The sequence below is a fragment of the Schistocerca cancellata genome, chromosome 7 (genome assembly GCF_023864275.1).
Source record: "Schistocerca cancellata isolate TAMUIC-IGC-003103 chromosome 7, iqSchCanc2.1, whole genome shotgun sequence".
Lineage (NCBI taxonomy): Eukaryota > Metazoa > Arthropoda > Insecta > Orthoptera > Acrididae > Schistocerca > Schistocerca cancellata.
The window spans coordinates 592,636,802-592,661,324 of record NC_064632.1 but is presented as its reverse complement, the minus strand read 5'-3'; the positions used below and the strand labels follow the sequence as shown (position 1 = coordinate 592,661,324).

Sequence of the window (24,523 nt, the reverse complement as noted above, 5' to 3'; positions counted from 1 at the left end):
GTCTGCCTTGTGGCAGGTTTGGACTGCATAGACGTCTTTCTTCTGTATTCTTTCTTCTGCATTCCTCTTCATTTTTTTAGTACCCTCCTTGTGGCCTGCTGACATAATCCAGCATCTGTAACCTACTTCTCTCTCTTTCTGGGAATGAATCCTTCAATTGCCTCTACTAGAAGGCAATCTCTTCTCAGATTGTGGCCTATCCAGTTTAGTTTCCTGTTCTTCACCATCAGCAGCTCCCTCCATTTTTCTTCAACTTGCCTCAGTACTTCTTCATTCCTGACTTTATCAGTCCAGCTTATCTTCTCCATTCCATGCTGTACCCACATTTCACATGCTTGAATTCTCTTCTTATCCTGTTTTCTCAAAGTCCATGTTTCTGCTCCATACAAGGCAATACTCCATATTTAGCACTTAAATCCTAATTTCTTTCTTTAAACAACCAGTTAGGAGTCTCCTCTGCTTTTGAAATGCCTCTTTCATCAGAGCCATTCTCACATTGATATCTTGCTGGTAATCCAAGTCTTCTTAATGAAACTTGCCCCTCATTCCACATGTACATGTTTCCGGTACCATTTTTGAGGTTATGGACATTCAAGTTATATGTCCACAGTTGTCACATATAAAACACTTTGGAGTTCTTAACTGCAGGCATTAGTATCATTCTTCGAAGGTCAAAACAGATTGATGCTGTATCTTTTGCTTCGTTTTTGGTGCTTTTTTTCTTTTAATTCCTTTATAGCTTCAGCCTTTCTCAAGTGTAATTTTTTTTGTTTCATCACCAACTTCTTTTATTCTTCTGTTCCATGCAAAATTTTTATTTGGAACTTTTCACAAGTGACTTAAGTATCTGTCTGAGGCCTATGAAAACCCAAATTAAACTTTGTGTTGAAAATTTTTCGATAGACACTTTCTTTTTCAGGCACGATTCCTCTGTCCTCACATGACTCTTTGTGTACATAATTGTTAGGTTCTAAGGCGGGATTAAGGAACTTTTTGTAGACAGCTTTTGCCCTGCTGTAATGACTTGAGTACTTAGGGAAGCTTCTAATGTGCTCTTCAATAACCGCCACTCTTTGTGCTGAAATTTTATTTTGCAGGCTCCGTTTTACCTCTTTTGTCTTGCAGAGCCACAACTGTTGGGTTTTCTTTCTTTTTTTAGAATAATATTTCTTACTGTTTTGCTTGATACATCAAGGGTTCTAAAAAAAAATCTTTCCAAATTCTATAGCCATTACAGTTGTACTTAAGTGACGTGTATTTTCTACATTCAGCTAATTCTTTTTGCCTTTTGATAGGGTTCTGTTCTACAGCACTGTGTATGTAGGCCGTTTGCAGTTCCGAATCAGCTAGGTTCCAATATGCCTCAAATGTAATTCGCCTTTGCTCTTGTGGAATATTTTCATTGCACTTAAAATGACAGTTGTGGTTGTCTTCAGTTGAAACTTCCGAGCTGAGAGGCCATGGTCGATGTATAAAATTTCCACCTAACATTTTGTCTCCATCTGCGGGAGACATCTTCTGAGGTCATCCGGACAACCTCAGAAGATTTCTCCCGCAGATGGAGATGAAACGTTAGGTGGAAATTTTGTACATCGACCACGGCCTCTCAGCCCAGAAGTTTCAACTGAAGACAACACCGGCTGTGAAAGCCTACATTAGTTGTGGTTGTACTCATGGATCTCTTAGATGCATGATATTTCCATTTGAAGTCACTATAAGCCTTGCCAGAGTTTCATAACTCCTTGATTTGTTCTCGTTTCAAGAGCCCTGCTCTCCCAACTGGTTTTCTTCCACGTTGCATCAGTGGTGGTGTTGCACTGTCTAGTAAATCCTCGATAATTCCCCTGGCTACTTCAGCTTCTGGTATTCCAGCTAAAAAGGAAAATAGAAGGATAGAAAAGTGAGTTACATTTAGAGTAAGAAGTCTGGATCAAGTTAGGCAAGGAGTTACATTACGGTAGAGTAGGGCTATGAATAAAACAAAATATGCTCGTAAAGTAAAATACGTTTCCATTATGAATTTTTCATATCAAAGGCCTATAAAACAAAATCAACCTCTCAATATCGGGGTACCACTTTCATTGCTTTCACTTGTAGTTTCATCATCACTTCTGGGGACAAAATTTGGATCTGCATCACTATCATGTCCATCTCCAAATAAAGCAGCATCTAAGAAATTGAAACTAGACTACACCAAGAGTTTATTTTAATATTTTCTAGTCAGCAAATAAACAAATATCTAGAAAGGTTACTAACCTGACTCAGATGAATCTTCATGTTGGTCACTCATATTGCCATGAACTTTTAATATTTGATGTTTTAAACAATTCTCTTTCAGTTTAAAAAACAATGACCTGGTTCAAAACTGCGAGATAGCATAGTTTTAATGTAAACACCAAAATGCACTTAAAAAACTGTTAAGTTTCAATAACACACATCAGTTTGACTAAAAACATGTGACATTAATTGCTCATTACCTAATGACAACAAAACAATTTGCTCCTTTATTTTGGTGGCGCAGGGATCCAAGTGACAACTTGGACCCGTAGCACTCCAAGCAACTAACTACTATCCCAAGATGGTTTAAGGGCACTATGCTAGGTAGCAGCACCTGTCAAGATATGAGCATGGATATCTTTCCTAGCCAACAAATATGATTTTTTAATATCCATTTCTGCACTTAACTCCATTCTGACAAAAATGTCATTTGGACCCCTTGGCTTCTAGGCACCACAATCGTTATTTTTCACAACGACATTCAGCTCTACTGCATAGCTTAATGGTGATGGCATTGTCTTGGGTAAAATATATCTGAAGTAAAATAGTCCCCCATTTGAATCTCTTTGTGAGGATTACTCAGGAGGATGTCGTAATAAGTAAAAGCTGAAATGGTTTTCTACAGGTCTACACATGGAATGTTAGATCTGTTTTATGGGACAGATAGGTTTGAGGTAGGGAAATATATAGGGTGAAGTTCTATATTGTGGGAATTAGTGAAGTGAGGTGGCAGGAAGAACAGGACTTCTGGTGAAGTGTTTTCTTTTCATGGGATAGTATGTTTAGATTATAGTCGCAGTTAATTTTCAATTCCTACCTGCTACTTCTTGATGTAATGTTCAGGCTAACAGTATATTTCTTACTGAGGACTTCTCCTCCAGACTTGCTGCTTCTTGAAGTAATGTTCAGATTAACAGTGTAGTTCTTATCAAGGACTTTTTCTCCATTGTAACTGTATATGTGCTGTAAATATTAGAACCTGTATCTGTTTTTCACTTTTTTCCAGTTCGCGATACTAGAGATGGGCACACTTGTTCATTCTTGGGAGCTAGTTTACTGGTGATTGCTCATTTTGGGAACCGTTCATTTGTACTTGTTCACTGTTCATTTGTGTATGGTATATGGATCTTATGAAAAATTAACCCCCCCTCCCCATGTAGTACAGAGTTCTAATTCGCTGCAGAATTCTCACACACTTGTAGAAGTAATTTCTATGATTCTGCAAACCTCTCGTTTAGCCAACTGTAGCATTATGTGACTGATCACAGTGAAATAATATAAAGTGGACCACGAAAAACCGGCCCCGAATACAGACTGCTTGCTAATTACACATGATTTGTTGACCACCATGAGCAGAATAGATAAACATGTAATAATTAGGCAGTAAAGAAATAACAAATAAGCTAATGAAAACAAAACCTTTGAACCAGTAGATTATGACTGGCAGGCAACAATGAGCAGTCTAGTACTCAGAGCTGAATTTTCATGTGCCACCCTATTCCAGTGAAATAATATTGTAGAAATTACTCTCTTTACAAAATATGAGACCAGACACTCGATTATGGTGCATGGGCTTCATTTGGCTGTAATTCGGTCTGCCTTCCATAACAATGAACATGGTGTTTAACCTTTGATAAAAAAAAATGACAGAAAATGGCCACTCGTGTGTGCCATGCCGACTTCCTTTGCATATGTAATAACAAAAAAACTTCTCTTTTTATAAGTATGTCTTCTGCTGTTTATGAAAATAATGAAATAAGATAGTATGCCATTTTGTCACCTGAAAAGATGTATATATTACATACAACGTAATTTTTATTTAATTTTCTTAATTATAAAATACATTTTAATTACTGATCATGGACACTCAATAGAATGCAAAAAGAAGCAGAAGCCCAGAGTTCAAGAAAGGTTTGAAACAGATGTAGAATGGGCTTTTGCAGTGGACGAAACAAACAACAACTCAATACTGAACTGACTGTGCAATCAACAGGGGAACTATGATGAGTAGAAACATGAAGAAGGATGAGTCGGGGCGAGGGAGACTGAGACAGAAACAGAACGGGACTGAGGCTGGAACGAGATGAGTGGATGTGCCATTGTGGGAAAGATACCGATGGTTTCCCATTCCCAGGAACTATAAGTAGTAAGTTGTGACCGAACTGAACTATGAAAGACTGTTCCTTGGAATTCATTCCTCACTTCTTTCCTTCATCTTGCTGAACCTTTCCTTTGCATCTGTTAGTTCGTGAATGACCCAGCTCTAGATGACACTTCATAGGACACTCAATTCATGAGCAATGGCATTACATGTGCTCTATATAATAGTGATATTTTACAGTGCAGCTTTGATCCAACATATAATTTTTTTGTTTGCTTTGTGATGCCATTCTGTCTGTCATGTTACACACACCTCTATGGTGTGCATCACATCTCCAGCCAGGAACCTGCAGCACAGAATAAATCACCAAACCAACAAGTACTGTGAAGTACTAAAACTGCTGTTGACATCCCTTCTAGCAGATGTTCGGCATCCATCCATACCAATGTATGTGACAGGCAATTGTGAAGTTCCAGACAGTATGCTATCCTAGATTAACATGCTAATATAAATGAATACTTTCACTGTGGTGATCATTGTTTGTCAGCGTGGTAGGTGTGCTACACATCACCTGACCCAAGTGATATATTACATTTCTCTCATCAAGCGAGTACAAGGTTATAAATACACAATCGTGCAATGGTAATGTAAGAGTAAGTCTAATAATGATTAAGAAAACGAGGGTGCAGTTAAGCTTCTATGAACAACAGGGTGAACACATTTTCATAACCAAGATAGGAATTTAGAAAGGGAATTGAAGTTCAGGGAGAAGAAATAATAACTGGAGATTTGCCAATGGCATTATAAGGGTTTGGAAGAGCAGTTGAACAGAATGGATAGAGTCTTCAAAAGGGGTTATAAGATGAACATCACCAAAATTAAAATAAGGGTAATGGAATGTAGTCAGATTAAATCAAGTGATGTTGAATAATTAGATTAGGAAATGAGTCACTAAAAGCAGTAGATGAGGTTAGCATATCTCTGTGAATATGAATTATGTATCTTTGTGCTGTGTTATATTGTACATCCTGGAAGATGGCCTTGCTGTAGGTTTGTGGAACTAAAGGAATATCTAATCTATTCCACACTGACCAGTAATGGACAGAGAAAGTGAAAAAAATGTGGAAAACTGCCTAGGGTCAAGGAACATCATTTCAATCTCTGCCATTCTGTCTTAACCAAGCTAAAAAGCAAGTTTTCTGACATAAAGACTGTCCCGTTTACAAGAAAGGTAGAAATATTCAAGAGCTAAAACCTCCCAAGCGAGTATCTTATTATGAAGCTAAGATGATGATCAAGGCACAACAGTCACCTGCCATTGCCACGTAGTTCACGTCAAAGTGAAAGTAACTGCAACAGTCCAGTTACAGGCAACTGATAAGGACTTTTGGTGTATGTACATGCAAGTGCAGTAGCGAAAACATGCCAACAGCAAAGCAGCAGATTCCTTCCAGACAGATCACTAAACAAGCAAATATCAGTGGTAGACACCTACGCACCTCCTTTGAAACATCAGACAAATGTAAAATTCCCAGTGCACCCCAGTCAATGGAGAGTTCACCATCACCAAGGAATGGAAAACATGAAGTTAAAAAGCAACAACAACAGAGAAGTTGCCCATAACATTTGGACCATCCTCATAGAGTATATATATTCTGAAGATAATGGGATCTGAAATTTGCCCAAGATATCTGAAGAGCCCCCTCCTTAATCACCAATCCTCAAAAATTCCTCAACACTGCAAACAGAGAGGGGAAAGAAAACAAAAAGCCTTCCCTATAAGATTGCTCCAATATTCTCCCATATTGCATTGTAACATCAGTGGTTTCAGGATGTTTGGAGGAATTTATACTCCTTTTATGAGAAAGATGTCTCTGTCTGTGTCTGCAAGAGATGTGTTTTAGACAAGTAAAGAACATTGTTTCTGGTGAGAGGGCAAAGAATGGGATGCCAGTATTCATCAAGCACTCATGCCACTTCCCACTTGTGCCTGTAATGATATTGCAAGTGATGGTTGTCTTAACTTGTGTTCATATTAGTGTCACAGTGTCCTCTCACTCTACTGCCTCAATTTCAGTCCCTGCTCAGGGTACAGTGCATAATGTATTACTATGTGTTGTAACAGTCTCGATATTTTTTATCCTTCCACCAAGGCTGGGGCCAGGTGCCACAGTGTCTGCACTGATTATGCAGTGCTTTCTAGGTGACCCGTGAGCTTTCCACAATGAGATCAGGTGAGTTTTAACTGTAGTGGGCTAGGAAGGCTGCTCACTCTCTCTATTACTGGTATTGGCATGTACCTTGGCATGGAGTGGACTGGTTTTGGAGAGACTGAAGTTTTCCATCATGCCTCCCCCTGTGTAGGCTCTCTGTATCCCTTCTCCAATAAATCTCTTAGGTGTGAGTTACACCTTCATCTTATTATCCTTAAAGTCACTGCCTATCCCGTTGCTCACACAGCTAGCTTGGTCATTTTGTACAGGAACTAGATTATGAAATCTACGAAAATGGCCTCCTCCCTACCATATCCATCTGCCAGATGCGGCAGATTTTGAAATGAAACTGCAAAAATGGATACTCCTCAAGTCCAACAGGACACTTTACAGCCAGTTGGCTGTTTTTCAACAGTGTGAAAGTTTCTGGTGTAGGAGAGTTGCATTACGGCTAAAGTCCACTGGGCAACTGATGCATCCCAAAGTTAAAGGCCTGTCACTTGGTGGAATGTGAAAAGAGCTCATGCTGAAGTTCCTTAAGTCCATTAATAGATCACACCCACAAGTAATGTATGAAAAGCCGTTAGAACTTACAGGCAGAATTCCCAACCTTCAGTAGCAGCTTGGCGAGATAAGGGTCATCTGTTAACAACACCGAGGGACATGACACAGGCAATGGCTGGACTTCATTAGAATATTATGGACAACTACAGCCAAGATATCAAATTATACAGTACTGGAGTGTCTGTGATTTCTGTTCCACCAATACTGACGAATGCAGCTGCCCCTTCTCAATGTAAGAGGTAAATTCTGTATTGTCCATAGCTTGTGGCACTATGCCTGGCCAAAATCAAATAATGTACAGCAGGCTAAAACAGTTAAAGCAACAGTCAAAGAAAATTCTCTTTCAGTGTTTTAATTAAATTTGGAACTTTACCTGGCTTTTAGAAAGAAGCCAGTTTATTATGAAGGACATTATTTACACCTGGCTTTTAGAAAGAAGCCAGTTTATTATGAAGGACATTATTTACTCCAATATTTATGGTAATATCAGCCTCACCAGCTACATAGGAAACACCATAGAGCCTTTGATCAACCAGCACCTTGTGCACTTCTTGAAACCCGATCACAACTAATTCTTTTCGCTGTGGGTTCAGGAGATTCTACTCCACAAGCAATGGAATGACTAGCTGGAAACAGCAATTCAAGATGGTTTCATTCAGGGGGAAGACATTGCATGTGTATTCAATGATCTGGAGAACACCTGTGATACAACAAGCAGGGTTTCAGTGGACATGTCCCTTTCTTCTTCTATCAGAAACAATTTGTACACTACTGGCCATTAAAATTGCTACACCAAGAAGAAATGCAAATGATAAACGGGTATTCATTGGACAAATATATTATACTAGAACTGATATGTGAATACATTTTCGCGCAATTTGGGTGCATATATCCTGAGAAATCAGTACCCAGAACAATCACCTCTGGCCATAATAACGGCCTTGATACGCCTGGACATTGAGTCAAACACAGCTTGGATGGTGTGTACAGGTACAGCTGCCCACGCAGCTTCAACACGATACCACAGTTCATCAAGAGTAGTGACTGGTGTATTGTGACGAGCCAGTTGCTCGGCCACCATTGACCAGACGTTTTCAATTGGTGAGAGATCTGGGGAATATGCTGGCCAGGGCAGCAGTTGAACATTTTCTGTATCTAGAAAGGCCCATACAGGACCTGCAACATGTGGTCATGCATTATCCTGCTGAAATGTAGGGTTTTGCAGGGATCGAATGAAGGGTAGAGCCACAGGTCGTAACACACCTGAAATGTAACGTCCACTGTTCAAAGTGCCGTCACTGTGAACAAGAGGTGACCGAGATGTGTAACCAATTGCACCTCACACCTTCACGCCGGATGATACGCCAGTATGGCGATGAATACACGGTTCAAATGTGCATTGACCGTGATGTCGCCAAAAACAGATACAACCATCGTGATGCTATAAACAGAACCTGGGTTCATCCGAAAAAAAAAAAAAAAAAAATGACGTTTTGCCATTTGTGCACCCAGGTTCATTGTTGAGTACACCATCGCAGGTGCTCCTGTCTGTGACTAAGCATCAAAGGTATCCAGAGCCATGGTCTCCCAGTTGATTGTCCATGCTGCTGCAACATTGTTTGAACTGTTCATGCAGATGGTTGTTGTCTTGCAAACGTCCCCATCTGTTGACTCAGGGATCGAGACGTGGCTGCAAGATCTGTTACAGCCATGTGGATAAGATGCCTGTCATCTTGACTGCTAGTAATATGAGGCCATTGGGATCCAGCTTGGCGTTCCATATTACCCTCCTGAGGCCACCGATTCCAAATTCTGCTAACAGTCATTATATCTCGACCAACGCGAGCAGCAGTGTCGTGATACGATAAACTGCAATCATGATAGGCTACAATCCGACCTTTATCAAAGACGGAAACGTGATGGTACGCATTTCCCTCCTTACATGAGGCATCACAATAACGTTTCACCAGGCAATGCCAGTCAACTGCTGTTTGTATATGAGAAATCGGTTGGAAACTTTCCTCATGTCAGCACGTTGTAGGTGTCATCACCAGCGCCAACCACGTGTGAATGCTCTTAAAAGCTAATCATTTGCATATCACTGCATCTTCTTCCAGTCGGTTAAATTTCGCATCTGTAGCATGTCATCTTCATGGTGTAGCAATTTTAATGGCCAGTAGTGTAGATGCCATTTCTAGAATGCCCTGCCCAAATGCTTCAAGAAACAGAATGGAACCCCCAGGGGAGTGTAATAAATGTAACAGCACTTGCTATCGTGATAAATGGCATTATGCGTACAGTACTTCATACTCATTGAGTTTCTCCAGTTTCTGTGAAGACTTTGCATACACAACAACTGCTCATAAGTTGCAAATGATGACCAGGAGGCTGCTGAAATTGGTGAACATCTTCTCTTCCAAGAAAACCTTGTTTTTTAATTGATCTTGTTCCCATTTTAATGTACCTGTTTTGAAATTGAGGATTACTGTTCTCAGTTGTAAGTAATAGGTGAAAATTTTTGGCATCATCTACAGTGAAAAGCTTTCATAACTGCCCCATGTCAAAGATCACAAATCATGATGCCTAAAGACATTAAATCTTTTAAAATCTACTAGTTATAGGTTGTGGGGACTAAGCATATATCCTCCAATTTTATTTGTGTGGTCCAAGGTGGGTACCAGATTTATGAATCAGCAAGGTTGTTGTACCATTTGTTCAACATTTGTCTGCAGACAATGGGACTATATTGGATCTGTATGAAGGACTACCTTGAGGGTTTACAGGTTGATTGAATTAAGCTTCAGAGCAAGGAAAAGGGCGATCCCTTGGTTACTAAAGTGATCCAGCTTAATTTTAGGACTGAATGAGATGCAGGAAGGCCTGTAGGTGAGATTATATTTTGTAAAATAAATTTTTGAGGTTTTGAATCAATTCTGTGATATTATTTGTGTTTACACTACCAAACATAAGCTTGGGTGCATTATCAGTTGCTAAGTCGTATTTCCGAAATGTGTCCTCAGGATGGAGGTTCCATAGTAGTTTTAAATCTATTATGCAGAACTGTGTGCTATCCTGAGGGCAGTGGAGCAAATGAGACAGCATGGAAAGAAGCTTCAGAAATACTGGAACACCCAATCCCACCATCAGCTCTGAATCATTAAGATATTATTTGTGTTTACACTACCAAACATAAGCTTGGGTGCATTATCAGTTGCTAAGTCATATTTCCGAAATGTGTCCTCAGGATGGAGGTTCCATAGTAGTTTTAAATCTATTATGCAGAACTGTGTGCTATCCTGAGGGCAGTGGAGCAAATGAGACAGCATGGAAAGAAGCTTCAGAAATACTGTAACACCCAATCCCACCATCAGCCCTGAATCATCAAGATGGCTGACGCTGGCGTATCACTTCTAGTTAATATGGCAACCATAATGTCACAGATTCAGTTTAGTTAAGAAAACAAAAACAAATCCAAAAATTAATCATAATAATATGAAGACGAACATGAAAGTAAAGGCACACACACAGAATTTAGGGTGTTTCAAGCAGGGAGACACACAATAAATAATATTCCTAAAGTAACACATGCATCCAAAGAAATACTTACAAAGTCTAAAATACCTACAAATGGGTAATATATATATATATATATATATATATATATATATATATATATATATATATATATATATATATATATATATATATATATATATATATATATATATAAAAAGAAAGATGATGAGACTTACCAAACAAAAGCGCTGGCAGGTCGATAGACACACAAACAAACACAAACATACACACAAAATTCTAGCTTTCGCAACCAACGGTTGCCTCATCAGGAAAGAGGGAAGGAGAAGGAAAGACAAAAGGATATGGGTTTTAAGGGAGAGGGTAAGGAGTCATTCCAATCCCGGGAGCGGAAAGACTTACCTTAGGGGGAAAAAAGGACAGGTATACACTTGCACCCACACACATATCCATCCACACATACACAGACACAAGCAGACATTTGTAAAGGCAAAGAGTTTGGGCAGAGATGTCAGTCGGGACGGAAGTACAGAGGCAAAGATGATGTTGAAAGACAGGTGAGGTATGAGCGGTGGCAGATTGAAATTAGAAATTAGCGGAGATTGAGGCCTGGCGGATAGCGAGAAGAGAGGATATGCTGAAGGGCAAGTTCCCATCTCCGGAGTTCTGACAGGTTGGTGTTAGTGGGAAGTATCCAGATAACCCGGACGGTGTAACACTGTGCCAAGATGTGCTGCCCGTGCACCAAGGCATGTTTAGCCACAGGGTGATCCTCATTACCAACAAACACCGTCTGCCTGTGTCCATTCATGCGAATGGACAGTTTGTTGCTGGTCATTCCCACATAGAACGCTTCACAGTGTAGGCAGGTCAGTTGGTAAATCACGTGGGTGCTTTCACACGTGGCTCTGCCTTTGATCGTGTACACCTTCCGGGTTACAGGACTGGAATAGGTGGTGGTGGGAGGGTGCATGGGACAGGTTTTACACCGGGGGCGGTTACAGGGGTAGGAGCCAGAGGGTAGGGAAGGTGGTTTGGGGATTTCATAGGGATGAACTAAGAGGTTACGAAGGTTAGGTGGACGGCGGAAAGACACTCTTGGTGGAGTGGGGAGGATTTCATGAAGGATGGATCTCATTTCAGGGCAGGATTTGAGGAAGTCGTATCCCTGCTGGAGAGCCACATTCAGAATCTGATCCAGTCCCGGAAAGTATCCTGTCACAAGTGGGGCACTTTTGGGGTTCTTCTGTGGAAGGTTCCGGGTTTGAGGAGATGAGGAAGTGGCTCTGGTTATTTGCTTCTGTACCAGGTCGGGAGGGTAGTTACGGGATGCAAAAGCTGTTTTCAGGTTGTTGGTGTAATGGTTCAAGGATTCCGGACTGGAGCAGATTCGTTTGCCACGAAGACCTAGGCTGTAGGGAAGGGACCGTTTGATGTGGAATGGGTGGCAGCTGTCATAATGGAGGTATATATATATACCTAAAAACAAAGATGATGTGACTTACCAAATGAAAATGCTGGCAGGTCGACAGACACACAAACGAACACAAACATACACACAAAATTCAAGCTTTCACAACAAACTGTTGCCTCATCAGGAAAGAGGGAAGGAGAAAGAAAGACGAAAGGATGTGGGTTTTACGGGAGAGGGTAAGGAGTCATTCCAGTCCCGGGAGCGGAAAGACTTACCTTAGGGGGAAAAAAGGACGGGTATACACTCGCACACACACACATATCCATCCACACATATACAGACCAAATCTGTATATGTGTGGATGGACACGTGCGCGTGCGCAAGTGCACACCCGTCCCTCCCTCCCCCCAAGGCAAGTCCCCCCGCTCCCGGGACCGGAACGACTCCCCACCCTCTCCCCCAAAACCCACATCCCCTCGTCCCTCCCTCTCCCTCCCTCCCCCCCGATGAGGCAACAGTTTGCCGCGAAAGCCTAAATCCCATGTGCATGCCCGCGTTCGCCTGTGTGTCTGTCGACCTGCCAGCACCCCCACCCGGCAAGCCACATCATCTTTGTTTTTCGGTATATATATATATATATATATATATATATATATATATATATATATATATATATATATATATATATATATATATATATGGTTATAATAGAGGGAAACATTCCACGAAGGAAAAATATACCTAAAAACAAAGATGATGTGACTTACCAAATGAAAGTGCTGGCAGGTCGACAGACACACAAACGAACACAAACATACACACAAAATTCAAGCTTTCGCAACAAACTGTTGCCTCATCAGGAAAGAGGGAAGGAGAGGGAAAGACGAAAGGATGTGGGTTTTAAGGGAGAGGGTAAGGAGTCATTCCAGTCCCGGGAGCGGAAAGACTTACTTTAGGGGGAAAAAAGGACGGGTATACACTCACACACACACACATATCCATCCACACATATACAGACACAAGCAGACATATTTAAAGACAAAGAGTTTGGGCAGAGATGTCAGTCGAGGCAGAAGTGCAGAGGCAAAGATGTTGTTGAATGACAGGTGAGGTATGAGTGGCGGCAACTTGAAATTAGCGGAGATTGAGGCCTGGTGGATAACAGGAAGAGAGGATATATTGAAGAGCAAGTTCCCATCTCCGGAGTTCGGATAGGTTGGTGTTAGTAGGAAGTATCCAGATAACCCGGACGGTGTAACACTGCGCCAAGATGTGCTGGCCGTGCACCAAGGCATGTTTAGCCACAGGGTGATCCTCATTACCAACAAACACTGTCTGCCTGTGTCCATTCATGAGAATGGACTGTTGAATTTATGGCTTTTAGATTAGACTGGTTTATTGTGTAAATGAAGTTAAACGAGTTCCTTTTAGCTCTCATGTGGATGACCTCACACTTTTCGTTATTTAGGGTCAACTGCCACTTTTTGCACCATTCAGAAATCTTTTCTAAATCATTTTGCCATTTGTTTTTATCTTCTGATGACTTTATTAGTTGATAAACGACAGCATAATCTGCAAACAACCGAAGACGGCTGCTCAGATTGTCTCCCAAATCGTTTATGTAGATAAGGAACAGCAAAGGGCCTATAACACTACCTTGGGGAATGCCAGAAATCACTTCTATTTTACTCAATGACTTTCCATCAATTACTACGAACTGTGACCTCTCTGACAGGAAATCACAAATCCAGTCACATAATTGAGACGATATTCCATAAGCATGCAATTTCACTAAGAGCCACTTGTGTGGTACAGTGTCAAAAGCCTTCTGGAAATCCAGAAATGCAGAATTGATCTGAAATTCCTTGTTGATAGCACTTCATGTGAATAAAGAGCTAGTTGTCTTTCACAGGAACGATGTTTTCTAAACCCATGTTGACTGTGTGTCAATAGACTGTTTTCTTCTACATAATTCATAATGTTCGAACACAATATACGTTCTAAAATCCTGCAGCTTTTAAACAGTAACAATATGGGCCCGTAATTTAGTGGATTACTCCTACTATATTTCTTGAATATTGGCGTGACCTGTGCAACTTTCCAGTCTTTGGTTACGGATCTTTCATTGAGCGAATGGTTGTATATCATTGTTAAGTATGGAGCTAATGCATCAGCATACTCCGAAAGGAACCTAATTGATATACAGTGTGGACCAGAGGACTAGCTTTTATTAAGTGATTTAAGTTGCTTCACTACTCCGAGGATATTTACTTCTACGTTACTCATGTTGGCAGCGTCTGATGAATGAGAGAGGTGAGCTCATGGTTACACAAATGTTATAGGGTCGACATTGGTCATACCTCTTTCTTTCTTTCTTTTTCTTCTATGTCCCCCTCCCTCCTCCCCACCCCAAAATTCACTGACACAACTTGATGGATTGTGGAATCACGATGTGGCATAAGGTCAAAACATTCTGTACGTAGGACTGTCTCTTTTCCTCATGACATTTGGCCCAGTTATTCAGTTGTTTGGCTGCTGAGTGGACCTGTTGATTGTCCCTAGAGATATTTTACAGCATGACCTGGAATTTGACCCACTTGTTGAGCTACTATTTGTTATTCTCAAACCACTACTGGGCTGTGCGATTCAGATGGAAATGGACATTTGTTAAACACATCATGTCATCCCACCTGTTTTACTTGGCAACTCGGCTGAGTCATTTCATACATTTCAGTGGGTCTTGACCAACATCTCCAGAGAACACTGATCGATACCTGATGTACAGCGGACTTACTGCTGGCTTGGAATCAATTGGCCTCATGAATATATCAATGTGTATTAAGAGCACCAGCATACAGCCAGAACAGAACTGATATTGTGGACAAAGAGTGCAGTTATTTATACAGCCATTGAATATTCCAAATAGCTAATATGCATGTAGCGATTGAATATTCCATGTATACAAACATGAGATATTTTCAGAACCTTCCAGAAAAGATAAATACAAAATAATAAAATGGATGCTGATGGTTAGGTTTTAACGGGTGACCTGGAGCACATCAGGCAACAATGCTGACCACTACACTTCACTGTTGGCACCAAAGCTTGTGGTGTGGCATTATGTTATTTAATTTGATGTACAGTGTTCATAATGAATAAGTGTAATTTACTAAGTAGTTCCCTACTTCAGTGAAAGATATTACAGCTTAATGACTCATTGACAGTAAGATCATTACAGATGTAGCACAGGTTTTGGCTGGGATTTCATCTTGAAATTAATAATAAATAAATAAATAAAATATTAAGCACAAAATTTGAGAGGCTCAAAAATGTATGGCTTTCTCAGTAAATGCTGTGAGAATGCTAATGTTTTAATGACTAAATATTGTGTATGATTGTTGTCTTATACGAAAAATGAAAAGTGAGGTTTATAAAAATATTACAATCTTAAAACCAAACAATGGAAATTGCATGTAGGAATATCAACAATGTAGGAAAATTACTCAGGTAGTGAAGGGAGACGAAAATTTAATAGTCATGGGTGACTGGAATTCAGTAGTAGGAAAAGGGAGAGAAGGAAACGTAGTAGGTGAATATGGATTGGGAGTAAGAAATGAAAGAGGAAGCCGTCTGGTAGAATTTTGCACAGAGCACAACTTAATCATAGCTATCACTTGGTTCAAGAATCATAAAAGAAGGTTGTATACATGGAAGAACCCTGGAGATACTAAAAGGTTTCAAATAGATTATATAATGGTAAGACAGAGATTTAGGAACCAGGTTTTAAATTGTAAGACATTTCCAGGGGCAGATGTGTTCTCTGACCACAATCTATTGGTTATGAACTGTAGATTAAAACTGAAGAAATTGCAAAAAGGTGGGAATTTAAGGAGATGGGACCTGGATAAACTGAAAGAACCAGAGATTGTACAGAGTTTCAGGGAGAGCAAAGGGAACAATTGACAGGAATGGGGGAAAGAAATACAGTAGAAGAAGAATGGGTAGCTTTGAGGGATGAAATAGTGAAGGCAGCAGAGGATCAAATAGGTAAAAAGACGAGGGCTAGTAGAAACTCTTAGGTAACAGAAGAAATATTGAATTTAATTGATGAAAGGAGAAAACATAAAAATGCAGTAAATGAAGCAGGCAAAAAGGAATACAAATTTCTCAAAAATGATATCAACAGGCAGTGCAAAATGGCTAAGCAGGAATGGCTAAAGGACAAATGTAAGGATGTAGAGGCTTATCTCAATGCGGGGCAAGATAGACACTGCCTGGAGGAAAATTAAAGAGACCTTTGGAGAAAGGAGAACCACTTGCATGAATATGAAGAGCTTTGATGGAAACCCAGTTCTAAGCAAAGAAGGGAAAGCAGAAAGGAGGAAGGAGTATATAGAGGGTCTATACAAATGCGATGTACTTGAGGACAATTTTATGGAAATGGAAGAGGATGTAGATGAAGATGAAATGGGAGTTATGATACTGCGTGAAGAGTTTGACAGAGCACTGAAAGACCTGAGTTGAAACAAGGCCTCGGGAGTAGACAACATTCCATTAGAACTACTGACAGCCTTGGAGAGCCAGTCCTGACAAAACTCTACCATCTGGTGAGCAAGATGTATGAGACAGGCGAAATACCCTCAGACTTCAAGAAGAATATAATAATTCCAATCCCAAAGAAAGTAGGTGTTGACAGATGTTAAAATTACCGAACTATCAGTTTAATAAGTCACAGCTGCAAAATACCAACACGAATTCTTTACAGATGAATGGAAAAACTGATAGAAGCCAACCTCAGGGAAGATCAGTTTGAAATCCGTAGAAATGTTGGAACACGTGAAGCAATACTGACCCTATGACTTATCTTAGTAGAAAGATTAAGGAAAGGCAAACCTATGTTTCTAGCATTTGTAGATTTAGAGAAAGCTTTTGACAATGTTGATTGGAATACTCTCTTTCAAATTCTGAAGGTGGCAGGGGTAAAATACAGGGAGCAAAAGGCTATTTACAATTTGTACAGAAACGAGATGGCAGTTATAAGAGTTGAGGGGTATGAAAGGAAAGCAGTGGTTGGGATGGGAGTGAGACAGGGTTGTAGCACATCTCTGATGTTATTCAATCTGTATAGTGAGCAAGCAATAAAGGAAACAAAAGAAAAGTTCAGAGTAGGTATTAAAATCCATGGAGAAGAAATAAAAACTTTGAGGTTCGCCAATGACATTATAATTCTGTCAGAGACAGCAAAGGACCTGGAAGAGCATTTGAACGGAATGGACAGTGTCTTGAAAGGAGGGTATAAGATGAACATCAACAAAAGCAAAATGAGGATAATGGAATGTAATCGAATTAAGTCGGGTGATGCTGAGGGAATTAGATTAGGAAATGAGACACTTAAAGTAGTAAAGGAGTTTGGCTATTTATTTATTTTTATTTATTTACATGTCAAGTTTCATAGGACCAAATTGAGGAGCAAATCTCCAAGGTCATGGAACATGTCAGTACATGAACTTACAACATAAAAGTAATAACAGATAAAAATAAATGTTCATGAACCTGAAAGAAAATCAGTCCATAAGTTTAAGCAAACGCTATCAGCATTACAATGAGAATCAGCTTAATTTTTCAAGGAACTCCTCGACAGAATAAAAGGAGTGACCCATGAGGAAACTCTTCAGTTTCGATTTGAAAGCATGTGGATTACTACTAAGATTTTTGAATTTAAGTGGCAGCTTATTGAAAATGGATGCAGCAGTATACTGCACACCTTTTTGCACAAGAATTAAGGAAGTCCGATCCAAATGGAGGTTTGATTTCTGCCAAGTATTAACCGAATGAAAGCTGCTTATTGTTGGAAATAAACTAATATTGGTAACAAGAAACGACAGTAAGGAATATACATATTGAGAGGCCAATGTCAAAATACCCAGACTCATGAACAGAGGTCGACAAGAGGTTCGTGAACTGACACCACTTATTGCCCGAACTGCGTGTTTCTGAGCCAAAAATATCATTCTAGAATGGGAAGAGTTACCCCAAAACATAATACCATACGACATAAGTGAATGAAAATAAGCAAAGTAGACTAATTTACGTGTCGAAGTATCACTCACTTTAGATACCGTTCGAATAGTGAAAATGGCAGTATTAAGTCTTTGAACAAGATCCTGAATGTGGGCTTTCCACGACAGCTTACTATCTATCTGAACACCTAGGAATTTGAACTGTTCAGTTTCACTAATCATATGCCCGTTCTGTGAGATTAAAACATCAGGTTTTGTTGAATTGTGTGTTAGAAACTGTAAAAACTGAGTCTTACTGTGATTTAACGTTAGTTTGTTTTCTACAAGCCATGAACTGAGGTCCTGTACTGCACTACTTGAAACCAAGTCAATGTTGCACATAACATCCCTTACTACCAAGCTAGTGTCATCAGCAAACAGAAATATTTTAGAGTTAACCATAATACTAGAGGGCATATCGTTTATATAAATAAGGAACAGGAGCGGCCCCAACACAGATCCCTGGGGCACCCCCCACTTGACAGTACCCCACTCAGATCCCACATCACAGCCGTTATCGACATTGTGTATAATGACCTTTTGCTGCCTGTTGCTAAAGTAAGAGGTAAACCAATTGTGAGCTACTCCCCTTATTCCGTAATGGTCCAACTTCTGGAGCAATATTGTGAGATTAACACAGTCAAATGCCTTTGTTAAATCAAAAAATATGCCAAGTGTTCAAAACTTTTCGTTTAGCCCATCCAGTACCTCACAGAGAAAAGAGGATATAGCATTTTCAGTTGTCAAATGACTTCTAAAGCCGAAATGTACATTTGATAGCAAATCATGTGACATAAAATGATCAATTAACCTTACATACACAGCCTTTTCGATAACTTTTGCAAACACTGATGGCATAGAAATAGGTCTAAAATTATCTACATTATCCCTTCCTCCCTTTATAGCGGCTTTACTACTGAGTACTTTAATCACTCAGGAAACTGACCATTCCTAAAGGAAAAATTACAAATATGGCTAAATACAGGGCTAACATGTGCAACACGGTACTTTAATATTCTACTAGACACTCCATCATAACCATGAGAGTCCTTGGTCTTTAGTGATTTAACTATTGACTCAATCTCCATCTTGTCTGTATCACAGAGGAGTATTTCAGACGTCAATCTCGGAAAGGCATTTACTAAGAAATTTATATGATTTCCTGTAGAAACTAAATTTTTATTTAATTCACCAGCAATGCTCAGAAAATGGTTGTTAAATACTGTACATATATCTGATTTATCAGTAACAGAAATATTATTACTGCGAACTGACTTTATATCATCAACCTTGTGCTGCTGACCAGACACTTCCTTCACAACTGACCATATGGCTTTAATTTTATCCTGTGAATTGCCTATTCTATTTGCATACCACATACTTTTTGCCTTACTAATAACATTTTTAAGCACCTTACAATACTGTTTGTAATGGGCTACCATAGCTTGATTGTGACTACTTCTAACATTTTGATGTAATTCCCACTTTGTTCTACATGATATCCTTATCCCACTAGTCAGCCAACTGGGCTGTCCATTACTCCTAGTACCCCGTTTAGAATGTTCTAATGGAAAGCAACTCTCAAAGAGCATGAGAAATGTGTTATGGAAAGCATTGTATTTATCATCTATATTATCGGCCACTTGACAAGTTTTGAAAAACTCTCTATTGCTGTTGGATTAACTTTCCTACGTAGTTTGTAATTAAATACGACGCTGGTTTGAGTACAAAAACCTTTTAATGTTACAATTTGTGCATCATGGTCTGAAAGGCCATTGACCCTTTTACTAACAGAATGCCCATCTAGTAATGAAGAATGAATAAAAATATTGTCTATGACTGTGCTACTGTTCCCCTGCACCCTAGTTGGAAAAAACACAGTTTGCATCAGATCATATGAATTTAGGAGATCTACCAACATCCTTTTTCTTGCACAATCATGTACAAAATTAATATTGAAGTCACCACATATAACTACTTTCTGGTACTTCCTACAAAGTGAATCAAGAACCCTCTCTAGCTTAAGCAAAAATGCTCTGAAGTCGGAGTTAGGGGACCTATAAACAACAGCAATTAGAAGTTTAGTTTCACTAAATTCAACTAATGCTGCACAACTTTCAAATATCTGTTCAGTGCAGTGTCGTGATACGTCTATGTACTCAAATGAAATACCGTTTTTTATGTACAGAGCCACTCCTCCACCCTGCAAGGAACTCCTTGAGAAACAGCCAGCTAATCTGTAGCCTGGTAAAGGAAGCCTCTGAATCAAATTATTTAAGTGGTGCTCTGATATACCAATAATTTCAGAGTTAACATCTATTAGCAGTTCACTAACTTTATCTCTAATACCCCTTATATTTTGATGAAATATGCTAATTCCTTCTCTACTTGGAAACATTGCATCCTCTGGAGGTGAGCCCTTACTTAGAGGCACTTCCTTTAAGCAGGTATACCTATCAGCTGACTTCAGTCTAAAAAAGGTGCAGCTCTAAGTGGTGCTCTGATATACCAATAATTTCAGAGTTAACATCTATTAGCAGTTCACTAACTTTATCTCTAATACCCCTTATATTTTGATGAAATATGCTAATTCCTTCTCTACTTGGAAACATTGCATCCTATGGAGGTGAGCCCTTAGTTAGAGGCACTTCCTTTAAGCAGGTATACCTATCAGCTGACTTCAGTCTAAAAAAGGTGCAGCTCTAACACCAACTACTACAGGAATTTTTCCATTAGTGATACCACTACCACCACCACCACCACCACCCACTACACTGTCACCTATAAGCTTACCCAGCCTCCCCTTCCCATATCTATTGAGGTGCAGGCCATGCCAAGTGAAACACCATCTACTGATAGACCCAACTGGCACCACTGAGATGTGATCCATGCCCTCCGCCATCAGTGCCCTCCCCAGCCCCACATTAACACGCCTAACAGCCGCATTAATGTGAGGCCGATCATGACACTGAAACAGTTTCACGAAATGCACATTACTGCCACCAGTTTGAGTAGCTATCTTAACCAAGTCACCACTGACATCATATTCCCCGTCCCTATTGAGACTGTTCCCTGCTCCACCCACTATCACTACCTGATCCTCTTTTGTAAAATTCTTACATAACTCCCCTATGCTTGCAGTCACCTGAGTCAATCCTGCACTAGGTGAGGAGCATAATAACTGATGATGGTCGAAGTAGAGAGGATATAAAATGTAGACTGGCAATGGCAAGGAAAGCGTTTCTGAAGAAGAAAAATTTGTTAACATTGAGAATAGATTTAAATGTCAGGAAATCGTTTCTGAATGTATTTGTATGGAGTGTAGCCAAGTATGTAAGTGAAATGTGGACAATAAATAGTTTAGACAAGAAGAGAATAGAAGCTTTTGAAATGTGGTGCTACAGAAGAGTGCTGAAGATTAGATGGGTAGATCACATAACTAATGAGGAGGTATTGAATAGAATTGGGGAGAAGAGGAGTTTGTGGCACAAATTGACTAGAAGAAGTAGGACATGTTCTGAGACATCGAGAGATCTCCAATTTAGTATTGGAGGGCAGCATGGAGGGTAAAAATCGTAGAGGGAGACCAAGAGATGAATACCCTAAGCAGATTCAGAAGGATGTAGGCTGCATTAAGTACTGGAAGATGAAGAAGCTTGCACAGGATAGAGTAGCATGGAGAGCTGCATCAAACCAGTCCCAGGACTGAAGACCACAACAACAACAACAGGAAAAGACAGGTTGCTACTTACTCTTAAGAAGACTTATCAAGTTTCAGACAGGCACAATTAAAAGACACTTACATACAGATTTTGGCCACAGCCTTCATCAGTAAAGAAGAGAGACACTACACATACCATTCACACACATAAGCAAGCACACCTCAAACACACATGACCACCAACTCCAGCATCTTGGGGCAGAAGAATAACGGTATTCCGGCCCGAGATGCTAGAGTTGATTGTAGTGTATGTGTGAGATGTGCTTGCTTGCTTGTGTGTATGTGTGTGTGTGTTTGTGTTGTTCTTAAGAATACTGTGACCAAAAGCTTTATGTAAATGTCTTTTAATTGTGCCTGTCTGAAACTTTATGGTAAGTAGCAATCCATCTTTTCTTCAGTGTCAACAATTTTAAAAAGTTATCGTCACTCTATGAAAGTACTGTCAGCTTATTAATATTCATGGTGCAAAACTAAACACTCTGTCATAACCTTCTAAATTTAAGTGTAACTATTGGTAAAGGACTTGACACTTCTTCCAGAATGAACAACAAACCTTCACTGGTAGCCCCATCAACACAGCACCAATAAAGTAAAATACCTTCTAACAATCATGTAAAACATGACTAAAACATATCATATACATATGCCTTCAGTTCACTGACTTGCAGCCCCAAACAGTCACAGCTGTTTCTACAAAGTTGAAAGGCAGCATTAAGAATATAGAAAAATTCCTTAGAAGAATGTAGCCTCCAGGAAGCAAGATTACTTGATATATTATGGTTATTCTTTACAGTATGATTTTTGTTTCACAATTTGACAATAAGAAGTGTATATGTAATTTGATATTTTGTACTGGCTTTGAGCACTATGGGACTTAACGTCTTAGGTTATCAGTCCCCTAGAACTTAGAACTACTAAAACCTAACTAACCTAAGGACATCACACACATCCATGCCCAAGGCAGCATTCAAACCTGTGACCGTAGCAGTCGCGTGGTTCCAGACTGAAGTGCCTAGAATCGCTCGGCCACACCAGCCGGCTATATTGTACTAACATACAAGAAATTCTAGTAGTGAAAAGTGTATGTAAATATTAAGAATAACAAGATACGATATGATTATAATTTAATATTTTCTTTTGTTTTGTATTATTATCCAAAGTGAGAGTTGTGTTTATGTCATTATGTTGTTTAGAGCTATGAGAAATATATAAAACATATAATGGCTTATATCTGAAATTTATATATCTTGTTTTACAAGATATGTAGAGAAACGGGATAAACTGTTAACTATGGATTGTTACATTAATAACTTAATTATAAGGCAATTTCCTATTTTTCAGTGTCCAAATTTGACAGTGCTTCATTTCCAAGTGTAGAGGATATAATATTGGCACGCAATTTTGGTAAGCACATACTTTAATTATTCTTTACATGTCTAAAAATTTTGACATAATTAAATCAGAGAACGTTTGTCAAAATTCAGTGTCATTGTGTGCATATTAAATACAGCAAGGACATATTTTTTTCTATTTTGAAACTAATTTTCTTAAGAAATATATTGCCTGAGCAAGGGTGGTCAGAGTTAATGCATTCTGCATTTATATCATGCCTATGCTATGTACTGTTTCATGTAGGGACTTAACCCTCGATTAGGCACACCTACGTATAAAGTGCACCAACCACAAAAATAGAGTTTTGCATCATTCCATTGTTGTTTCGCAGTTGCTAGCCCATACTTATTCAGTGTTTGTTGCTTGAGCTAATGCAAATAAATTGTGCTGTACATCCAAGTAAGCAGCCTAATCTCAATGTACTGACTGACTGAATCTTCATCGCCCAGCCCAAACGGTGTTGATCTTACACTGTAGACATTGTTCAAGAGGGGAATTTTCAAAATTCCAGCCCTATGGGGGTGAAATAGGCGATGAAGGTTTTTTTCTGTTTTTCTTTTTTGTTTTATTTTGTAAAATGTCACTATTAAGGTAATTTTGAAACTAGACCTACAAAAATTGGTATTTGGTTTCTTGTTCAGATATAAAGAAATACATGTTCCAGCATATTTGGAAAATTTAACCCCATGGAGATAAATAGGGATTGAAAGCTTTGTTTGAAAATATATCATGATTAGAAAACTACTGAAATATTTTTCGAACTGCATCTGTGAACATTGGTATTTCACTTCTCGGTTACAATTAAAAAAACTATATGTTTCAGTGTTTTTCGAAAGTGAACCCCTAAAGGGATTAAATACGGAATGAGATCTTATATGAAGACATTTTGTTCTGAAAGCGTTTTTAAAGCTAAATCTATGAAAATTTAAATTTGCCTTCTCAGTTAGGAATAAAAAAAATTACTTCACTGTTTTTGGAAATGCAACCCCTATTGGAGTGAAATGAGGGCTGAAAGTTTTATGGAAATATTTCATTGTGTAAACTTTCTTGAAGCTAAATATATGGAAAATTTTCATCTTTGTTCAGCCCAAACGGTTAAGGATAGAATCTTGAAGTCTGGGGAGGGTGTGGATCTTGTACTGTAGGCATCATTTAAGAAGGGATTGTCTGAAATTCCACTCCTAAGGGGACAAAATAGGAGGTGAAAGGCATTTTGAAAGTATTTTGCTATTATGGGAATTTTGAGGC

At 39.3% G+C, this 24,523-nt stretch overlaps 1 protein-coding gene across 2 annotated transcripts in view; it reads left to right on the top strand.

Annotated features, from left to right (window-relative positions):
• The window catches only part of LOC126091863 (tenascin-X-like), a 771,043-nt gene that overhangs the window by 52,811 nt on the left and 693,709 nt on the right, over positions 1-24,523 (top strand). For both annotated transcript variants that reach the window (XM_049907142.1, XM_049907141.1), the window contains one exon: positions 23,225-23,287. In XM_049907142.1, coding sequence (XP_049763099.1) covers positions 23,225-23,287 — 63 coding nt within the window. The remainder of the gene's footprint in view (positions 1-23,224; positions 23,288-24,523) is intronic.